The sequence below is a fragment of the Eublepharis macularius genome, chromosome 15, assembly GCF_028583425.1.
Source record: "Eublepharis macularius isolate TG4126 chromosome 15, MPM_Emac_v1.0, whole genome shotgun sequence".
Classification (NCBI taxonomy): Eukaryota; Metazoa; Chordata; class Lepidosauria; order Squamata; family Eublepharidae; genus Eublepharis; species Eublepharis macularius.
Window position 1 is genome coordinate 24,999,547 of NC_072804.1, and position 10,691 is coordinate 25,010,237.

Here is a 10,691-nt window from a genome sequence, read left to right on the forward strand (position 1 = left end):
GTTCCTCCTCCCCGCCTTCCCTCTCCCCCTCCTGGTTTTGTTTTCTAGCTTTTTAATGGTTATTTTCATATATATTGCTGTATTACTGTTGTAATAATAGATGCAGCAGATCCTTTGAATTCCAGCTTTCATTAAAAAAAAAGTTTAGCCCATTGCATATCTCTGCTTGCAGAGATACGCTTTTTTCTTTATATTTCTGTAAGGGAGGGGGCTAGAGACTTTTTTAAAAAAATGAAATCTGCTGCACCTGTTATTACAATGGTAGGTCAATATAGCAATAAGAAGATAATGATGATACTTTTTAAAAAATTGCAAACGCCTTGGCAGCCTCTGGGAGGGGGAGGGGGCCACTTCTGGCACCAGAAAAAGCAACACAGTTTAAAGAGCACATGGCCAATGCTGCTCCAAGCTCTGTCCAAACAGAAGTCAGTTTGCCCTACCAGTACCAGCCTCTGCTTCATAGCTCTGTCAGCCTAGACAGGACACCAGTATGGTCCAGGGGGCTTAGGTATGGGTGGCGGAGCTGCTCTGCTTTTAGGCTTCCCCATGCAAAGACTTCCCCATGTATTCATTTTTGATTTGTTAAAAAAAATCAGCCCTTATATTGATAAAGCAATATAAGCATACAGGAAAAATAAAAGGGAGGATGCTATGACATCATCAGTGATGCCACAGACGACCACAGTGTCCTCACTTGAAAATCCTGATTCTTTAAGATACACGCAGAACAAAATAAACTAACTCCACAGTTGTAAAAATGCAAAGGGAGGGCAACTGTGCAGAAGAACTGTACCCAAAACGATTCCAGTTCTTGGGGATTGACTGTTAAGAAAATCAGGAATAAGTTGAGTATGTGGGAAAGCTCTGGGAAAGGAGCAACATGCTCATGTCTCACAGGCAGGCAACATCTGACGAAGAGAACTGTGATTCTCGAAAGCTTATGCTACAATAAAGTTGGTTAGTCTTAAAGGTGCTACTGGATTCTTTTTGATTTTGCTACTACAGACTAACATGGCTAACTCCTCTGCGTGTGAGACATGAGAAAGAGAATTCATGTATCAGATTCTGCATTTGTGCAGAAAGAAATGGGAAAATAAGGAATCATACGAGGGCTGCAGTGCTACCCAAACCTGGAGGCAGGGCCGGATCTAGCGCTCCCAGCGCCCGGGGCAATGCTTGCCGGCCCTCGCATGCGTGCACAGCGTGCGCACACTCCTGACGCGGTGGGATGGCGTCATTTTGATGACGTCATCACGCTGCGCGCCGGAGGCAGCGCGGGGGGCTGAGAAGCTGCCCGCGCCATTCGCTTCAGAAGCAAGTGGCGCGGTCAACTTTGCAGCCCCCCATGCTGTCTTTCACCTGCCCCGTGGGACAGGGAGTGACCGGCTTGCCGCGCGCCCTCTGTCCTGCGGAGCAAGCAAAAGGCAGTGTGGGGGGCTGCAAGGCTGCCCGCGCCATGCGCCTGCCCCGCGGGACAGGGGGCGGCCGGCTGCCCCCTCTCCTGCAGGGCAAGTGAATGGCGTGGGCGGCCGCGCTGCCCTTTTTCTGCCCTGCAGGACAGGGGGTGTGCGGCAAGCCAGCTGCCCCCTGTCCCGCGGGGCAAGCAAAAGGCAGTGCGGCTGCCCATGCTGCCGCCTGCACGCTCTGGGAGCTGCTTCCGGCGCCCCCTCCCTGGCGGCGCCGGGGGCAGACTACCCCCCTGCCCCCCCTCTAGATCCGGCCCTGCCTGGAGGTGTGAGTGCATGTGGTTCTAGTCAGCAAAGCATGAAAGCTATTTCCATTCTTAACTTCCTGAAGTCACTAAATTATGATTTCTCTCTCTCTTTAGCTGACTATATTGTGATGCAGTTTGGCCGCGTTGCTGAAGATGTGTTCACCTTGGATTTTAACTATCCCCTGTGTGCCCTTCAGGCCTTTGCTGTTGGACTCTCCAGTTTTGATAGCAAGCTAGCGTGTGAATGATGGAATGGTATTTCCAGCCTTCCATTTGTTTCTCTTCCTGTGCTCACATCTGGGCTGTGGTGTGCGTGTGAAGGATTGTAAGGGACAATCATGGTGGATACTAAAGGGAAACTCCAAGCTTTTTACCCAGAAGGCAGATGTGGAGGCACAATAGCAGCCAACTGGAGAATGCTGCCTTTTTCAAGGAGGAAAAAGAGGAAACCTGTGATGTCGTTGTTGGTGGTATAAATGGTGGAAAGGGAGGCTGTTTGTGAGAGAAGGCTTAGATATTGTGTTTTACCCTTAAAATGGCTGAGCATACCTGGAAGTCGAAATCCCTCTTGCTGGAATCCCATGAATGGAGCCCTACTATCTGTTATCGTCAACTGCCTGGCTGCATTTTTGATGTTCCTTCAGCTGATGGCCTGTAACAAAAGATGTCTTGTTACTCTGCAGTCCAATTGTTCAGTGAGGTTGGTGGGTCTTGATTCGTGTTGTTGCTCTGGTGTTCTGTATCTGATGTCATTGTATATTGTAGGACTTCGTTCTCCAGGAAGAGCAGTAGTTCTCTGGCTGGCTTGAAGAGGACGAAGTGTGCCTTCTGTCGCTGTATCAAAACTGCTTGGTAACTCTGTGTGGAAACTGATAACTGGAGCCGAGCTAGGTGTGTCCCTGACTTGCCAGGCTATTTTGAAGAGCCACATGTCATTTTTTTTGTTTCGACCAATAACCATTTTAAAAAGTGGAACTAAAGGTTTAGAAGTTTTTGGGCACTTTAAAGATTAACAAGTTTTTAAGCTTCTGATTTCTCATTTTGTTTGTTTTTAAGCTGCCACAAATCTCTTGTTTATTTTTACTACAATGGAATATCATGGCTACTGCTCAAGAATTTGATTTGCTTCTTGTTGATATATTATGTAAAAAAAAAAGCGCACCTGCATTCCTGGTCTAGGAAAGCATTTTTGTTTAGGTAGAAGACATTCTTCTTTGTAGTCTCTGTGCAGGTACACACATTGGTTGTCCACATATGCAGAACAACATTCAAAAACTTCTGCAGTTAAAGCCCACAGATTTCTTGTGAAAACCCTTCTCTTTGAGGGGAGTTTTGCACACAGCTGTACTACAGTCGGTCATCTTGCTTGTGCTTTGTGTTGTAGGAATGAGTTTTGTGAGATTCTGACTCTATGGCTTAGGATACAACATCTTTAGCACCCTAAATTTGATCTATGTTCCAGTTCTCTCCACATCTAGACAGGTTCCAGCTTAGCGTTGACACAGAATCATAAGCAATCCAGCAGTCCAGCCCAGAATGAGAGCAATCAGGGCTCTTTGATGAAAAATATATCCCCTCTCTGGAAGAAACCTTCCTCTTCTGCTTCCAAGTTAGCAGCTTTGTCCACGTTGACATCAACTGCAGCCCTTTTTACTTTTTTCAAAGTACCAGTCCCTCCATTCATGGTCTTTCTTGCAGCATTCTGGAGATATGCTAGCACCCTCATCCATTATGAGCCTAACACTTTCATTGATCCAAATGACCGTGGTCCCGTATCTTTTCCAGTACATCCTGAGTCTCATGCCTTTCCCTATAGCCATACCTTGTTTTATAGTTCTGCACAAAACCAACTTCTGCCTTTGCCCATAGGACTTACCTTCTGGTTCTGACATCAGTAGTTACTCTGATTCCAGCACTGAATAAAGGTGCCAGATTTGTTTCTGAATCAAGTGGTGGATAACCATAAGCCTGGACATCCCATGGAAGACTTTCAATTGCATATGAATGTCTGGACAATGCAGGGCTTTTTTTCTGGGAAAAGAGGTGGTGGAACTCAGTGGGTTGCCCTCAGGAGAAAATGGTCACATGGCTGGTGGCCCCGCCCCCTGATCTCCATACAGAGAGGAGTTTAGATTGCAATCTCAACTCCCCTCTGTCTGGAGATCAGGGGGCGGGGCCACCAGCCATGTGACCATTTTCAAGAGGTTCCGGAACTCCGTTCCCCCGCGTTCCCCCTGAAAAAAAGCCCTGGGACAAGGTATACAGGTTACAAGATGATGGGCAGGATGAGACACCCTGTCTTTTTATATTGCACAGCTGATCTTTCACTGCCTCCTTAAAAGTAAGTGGGAACTAGTCCTGTTTTGTTTTTTTTTAAAGAAGGATTTAAATAAACATCTCAAGAAGGATGACTGCAGATTAAAAAATGTAGCTGGCTCCATTGCCGTCTGCCAGCATGAGTGGCTGCAATCAATATCTTTTAATTTCAGAAGCCGAGTCTGCCTTAAGTGGAGGGAGTCTGTTCAGCAGTTGCACAGATGAGATGTTAGAGCGTATACAGATTCACTGTTTGTGCTTGAGTATCATCCCTCAGCCTGCCTAACACATTAAACCTCATCAGGGGAACCGAGGCCGTAATCAGGGCTCAACTTCTTGGGTCTTGATCAAAGGCTGCTTACGGGCCTTACTGCCACAGGCTCAAGAAGCTGTCTCTGATCCTCTGAATTTGAAGGCCTTGAGGTTGCCCATTATAGAGTCTCTTTTCCAGACACCCGTCTCCCCCCATCTTTAGTTCTAGACTCCATTATTGAAGGTAGTATGCCCATAGAATTCCAGACACTTGGAGGAACTTCCAAACCTTCCCAGAGTGCAAAATCTCTTCTGATTGTGGTCAGATTCTTCACACCACTGTTTTCATTCTAAACGTAACTGCATGGAGTAAGGAAACTCCAGGCCGTCTCCATTAATGTTCCAAAGCATCACCAAATGATAGTCCTGTTACGGTGCCTTTGTTTAGCTCTACTGTGGCCATATTTGACTGTTAGTTAGAATAATGGCATTGTGATTTTGTTGGTTTGACTACATTTTGCTGCTCTTGATCTCTCTCTCTTGACCTACAGAACACAGTTGAGGGCTGTTCTGTGTATTCTCATCCCCTGGCAAAATGTTCCTTGAGGATCTCATGTATCATCTACAGGGAGCTTGTTTTTGGTACTGACACAGCTTACACGCAAAGCCTTTGAGCCTACATGCAGTGTTCGTCTGCTGTCACCCTCTATTACTCTCACATATAATGTATATTTTGCTTTAAGCAAACTTTTACTCATTAGTTTGAGGAAAAGTTGAGCTCCCAGGTGGCCGGAACTGAATAGATAAGGCATAGTTGCTTTCTAGATGTTACTTGCAGCACTGCTTGCTTCCGTGGAATTGAGGGGAAAGACCTTTTCCCCCTTGCTCACAGCTGGGAAGGAAGGAGGGGCAGGTCTCTGGTTCTCTCTTGTATGTCCTTATGAGAAAGAAACTTGAGGGGGAATCCTTGCTCATTATGCTTTACATTTTGGATCCTAAGACATCTTGCCTGAGACTAGAGACTGTGGTGTACAGAGCACACCCATTGCTGTCCAGGAGGGTTTATTATTTGCTTGGAAGGCAGGCTTCCTGGCCTGCTTTTCCAGTTGTATCAAGTATTAGAAAAAGCATACTCTTATTTTTTGTTCTTATTCCTAACAGAACTTCTAACTTGTCAGAGTATTATTCTTTAATTCCACCATGGTGGTAGAGAGTGCTGTCAAGTCATAGCTGACTTATGGCTACCCCTGCTGGGTTTTCAGTGCAAGAGACTGCAACTCTGGTCTTTATTGGGGGTCTCCCATCCAGTTACGAACCAAGGTCTACCCTGCTTAGCTTCTGAGATCTGACGAGATCAGGCTTTCCTAAGCTATCCAGGGGACAGCAATTCCACCATAGTTCTATAATATTGAATTTCCTGAAATTCTTTCTGGTTTATAGGCAAGTGGCATTTGCTATCAGCCGTTTTTTAAATATGTGGTTACATTTACACTACAGTTGAGCTGGTTTATCTTTCTCTCTCCCATGGGAACTCTAGCCTTGTGAGCAGAGCTCACCTTCAGCAAACTACAATTCCCAGCATTCTTTGGAGGATGCCTAAATAGTTAATCTACTGTAATACTGACAAAACTTTTGTAGGCGAAACTTTTGACTCTACTGTGACACTTTTAAATAAAGGATTGCACCCAATAGCTTTGTCCTCACCCGCACAGAAATTTATCTGGCCATTTATTTTTATTGTGAGTGCAGAACAGAAAGATATTAAATGAATGAATGTATGTGATCAAGCTTGGCTATATTTTTAAGCAAGGCTGGGGTTTCTCTAATGTAGTGTGATTGTTGTTTTTTTAAAGAAGATAAAATCTGACATGACATCATACTATAGATTGCCTGCAGACCTAAGCTACAATCATGATTTGGAACCAAGCTAGACAATGGTGATTTCTTGCATGTTGGAGCTGGCCAGCCCGGTTTCATGCTTCCAGTGGATTTTGTGTCATTTATATTTGCCCTTGCAGTAACAGTGCAAAGAATAATCATTCATACACCTTGGTTGTGATTTTATACTGTATTAACCTGCTGCACTTTTGAACCTCACCTGCCTGCTTTTGCTCCATGAAATCAGTCCAAACCATGTGGGAGCTGACCGCGTGCTCTCTTGCTGCTTTGTGTTTGTGATGCAGAGATCTCCACTGTGCCTTGTCTGATATTGTTTTACATCAATTATATTTATATCTTTTGTATCACAATACGATAATTATATATGTATATTAAAATGTGACATTTTAAGAAAGTTTCCTCTTTTCATTGGATTTTTAAAATCATATTTATCCTTCTCCCGCTTTCTAGATGGTTACCTCCCAAAGTGGCACACATCAAAAAAAGAGAAACAGACCTTGGTTCAAGCTTACAAACTGAAAATACAAGATCCCCAAGGGAATTGGAGGGATAGAGAAGGCTGATTTTCTCCCACTGCAATTTTTGCTTGGAGGGAGGTGGCGTGACAGAGGACAGACTGTTTTCTACAGTCTCCGGGCAACTGGCTTTGAAGGTGGGCAGGAGGGAGGGAGCTAGCTAGCTATCTTGCTTGCTTGCCCTCTGTAGCTACCCATCCTCTAGTCAATGGCTGGGTCCAAGCTGGACTTTCCCTTGCCTTCTAGGAAAGGAGTGATGCAACATTCCAGTAACCCTGGGACATCCAGCCGATGGCAGAGGCCAGTGTCCTTTATCTTCTGCAACCTCAAGACAACTAGCTTATACGCTGCAGTCACCTCAGATGGTTGCCCTCTGCTGTCTCCTTGTATTTGGTCAGTTAAGCTCAAAAGGGAGCACAGAGAGGCTCAAATAGCAAGGCCAGCAGCTTCCTTTCTAGCCCAAGGTGGTTTCTCTTTTCTATATCCCTGCCCAATGAACATTATGCTTCTGTTTGCTTTCATAGCCCAACTGCATTAGTTACCTCATAGTATCCCTTAAAACGTATGAAGCAAAAGAGCATATAGTGTCAGACTAGGATCTAGGAGATTCGGGTTCAAATCCCCACTGTCCTATGAATCTTGATAAGTTGTCTTGGTCCAATCATTATCTCTCTAACCTATCTCACAGAATCATTGTGAGGCTAAAATTAAGGGAGGACTAAGTGCTTTGCTGTGAGCACGTGAGAGAATTTGTGGGATGAAGTATTAGCTAAATGGAAGCATATCCTCTGCCAATGGAAACTCTTGACAACAGATGAAGCGCCTTTTTTGCACGGGCGATTTTTGCCACGTTTGGCTCCATACCTCGTCAGGTTTTCTTCCGAATTCCAAGCTATTAACAACTCCCCCTTCAGATTTCAATGCAGCTCTTCAAGGATTCTTTTCCAAGTGTTCTGCCTGTGTGTTTTTTTTTCTGTGATGGGAGAAAATGCAGAAGAGAACCCTTGAAACATTGTATTGAAATCTGAAGGAGTTAATTGTCCGGAATTTGGAAGAAAACCTGGAAGAGGTATGGGACCAAATGTAGCAAAAATCAACTGTGCAAAAAAGGCCAGAATTTTGTGTTGATTAAGCTCCATGAAGAGAGAGCTATTCCATGATCATAGCTCACATGAATCATCGTACTGCAGTAAAGGCATCAGTGATGCCTTTCTTGGCAGTCAGCTTCTGTTTTGTTCACAAAACTCTAAGCATGAGCAGTTTAAGGACCGTAAACATTTCACTCTAATTTGTATTCCAGAACTAAAGTATGCAAAATGGAAGCATGAAGATTTACTATGGGAACATTTTCTGCATTCATTTAATTGCCATAAACATCTCTTTAAGATGATAGGTAGAAATTACGCAGCAGCGAGAGCTATTCCGTTAAGACACCTGAGAAAACCATTATACCTTGAACTGGTGCCTGCAGGAAGTTTTGGAAAGGATGAGGGCTGATAAAGTGAAGCCTAATCCCCACAAGGAAGAGGTGCGACTGGTGGGTGGAAGGACTGATCAGGGAATTGAGGTGCCTCCTATTTGGGATGCGCTTGCAGTTTCTGTAAATAAACAGGTTTATTGGGGATGCTGCTGGATCCGGGCCTGCTGTTGGATAAACAAGCAGTAGCTGTGATCAGGAGTGCATTTTATCAGCTTTGACCTTCCTTGGGTTAAAAAAAAGAACGAAAGAGCTGTGCTGGATCAGACCAGTGGGCCACCTAGTCCAGAAATCTGTCGAACGCCGTGACTAATCAGTTACTCTGAGGCAGGGCTTTTTTTCAGCGGGAATGCGGTGGAATGGAGTTCTGGAACCTCTGGAAAATGGTCACATGGCTGGTGGCCCCACCCTCCCTGATCTCCAGACAGAGGGGAGTTTAGATGGCCCTCTGCGTTGCCGAGCGGCGTGGAGGGCCATCTAAACTCCCCTCTGTCTGGAGATCAGGGGGCAGGGCCACCAGCCATGTGACCATTTTCGCCAAGGGCAACCCACTGAGTTCCACCACCTCTTTTCCCAGAAAAAAAGCCCTGCTCTGAGGGCCAACAAATAGGGTAGATACCAAAACCTTCCCCTGATGTTGCCTCCTAGCATTGGGATCCAGAGGTTTAGTCCTTGTAGAGAACACAATGAAAAAAAGAGCCCTACTGGACCCCAGGGAATCAGCAAATCGGGGGGGTTAAAGTCCCAATCCTACAGAACATCCCTGAGCACGGGGAAGGTGGGTAGTAGGTTGCCACCATTTTCCTCAACTCCTGGTACAGAGACAGGGGGAAATAAGCCCTTAGCTTTGCCAGCCTTTACCTGAGAGTCAGCTATGCTGAGTTGCCACAAAAAGACTACAAAGGTAATCAAAAGCCCACTTGACTGAGCACTGGTTTAGACAGAAGCCAGGAACAGAGAAACACCACACAGATACGAAGAATATTTGTTTAATAAAATTGTGCATAAAAGATATTTGGAGAGAGTGCAAAAAGAATAGATAAAACAATTCGTTAACACTATACATACTCTGCCAGAGTCTTTGCTATTCTAAGCCAAGATTCAAAGAGGTGGGGTATAAATGAAATAAATTTCAAGCCTGTGTTTGTTCAATCAATACCTTTTACAGGTAAGGGTCTGTGACACTATCACTCCAAAACCTGGGAGCTCCGTTCTTTGGGGCAAAGGTTACATTACAATGCCGTTCCCTTTGGATAATTGTTTGCAGAACCCAATCGCTGACTTCCAGTGATTTCTCAAATCATACTTGTTTGGTAATCTATTACATTGTCATTCTGCCTGTTCTCCAAAAAGTTTAGGACTGACATATGAAGCTCTCGCTCCCTTATTTTATCCTCTCAACAATTCTGGCACTTGGCTGAAAGAGTCTTGGGACAAGGCTACCCAGGGATGGATGTAAATACATTGATTTTTATTGTACTTTTGCAATAAAACTATCTCAAATCAGCTTACAAATAATATCACAATTAAAGGCAAAATAAGGTTAAACACTATAAGTTAGAGAATTAGCAACAAAGCAAAACCATTAATGGGAAGCCCAGCCAAAGGCAACTGAATAATCAACTAAGGCAGAATACAAGAGAGTCTAAGCAAAAACATAAGCAAAAAAAAATATTTCCACCCAGACATTTCTAGTAAGTCAATACTGAGATCCAATGGGGTATAGCTAGGACGGGAAGATCAGGACTTAACCTGTGGAGTTCTGTAGGTTTCAAAACAAGTCTTTTTCAAAGGCTGCCCCACAGAGGATTTGCAACAGTTTCAAAATTAGAGAAGATGGGCCAGGTCAGCAGAGTCTATATGTGACTGCTAAGTGAGATTGTCCAAGACTTTGGAGTTGGCTGTCATGAATAGACTGCAGTATTTGAGTCCAGTGATACTTTAGAGACAAGTAAAAGAGTTTCAGGAGAGCAAGATTCAGGTCCAGTAGCACTCAAATCTTGCTCTTCTACTACAGACTAACATGGCTACCCACCTGAAAGATTTTCAGGGTGTAAGTTTTCGAGAGTCAAAACTCCTTTCAGATATCTGAAGAAGGGAGCTCAGACTCTCAAAAACTTACACCCTGAAAATCTTGTTGGTCTCTAAGGTGCTGCTGGACTCACACCCTGCTGTTTTACTGCAGACCAACATGGCTACCCACTTAATACTATGAATATTTTGATTTGATTTGATTTAATGTATAGTCCTCTCCCCCTGCAAGCAGGCTCAAAGTGGATTAACAACATAAATAACATATAATAAAACATATACTAAAACGCTGGTAGAAATCATATACAGTATTAAAAACATCCTGAGGCAGACCACATTGCATCCCCCATCTCAAAGATCATCAGGGTCCGCGGGGCAGGGCGGCTGATGACCTCCAGTTCTATATTGTTTTGAACTAGCAGGGCTAGGGCTGTGGTCAAGTGGCTACAGGATGACAAGATAAAGCTGAATCCAGAAAGTACAAAAA

General features: G+C 44.4%; 1 protein-coding gene across 1 annotated transcript in view; it reads left to right on the forward strand.

The window, feature by feature from the left end:
- Nucleotides 1-3,780, forward strand: part of TULP3 (TUB like protein 3) — a 38,246-nt gene extending 34,466 nt beyond the window's left edge. Inside the window, exon 11 of the mRNA XM_054998667.1 lies at nucleotides 1,829-3,780. Within this exon, the coding sequence (XP_054854642.1) occupies nucleotides 1,829-1,962 (134 nt within the window). The 3' untranslated portion in view covers nucleotides 1,963-3,780. The remainder of the gene's footprint in view (nucleotides 1-1,828) is intronic.
- The last annotated feature ends 6,911 nt before the right edge of the window (nucleotides 3,781-10,691 follow it).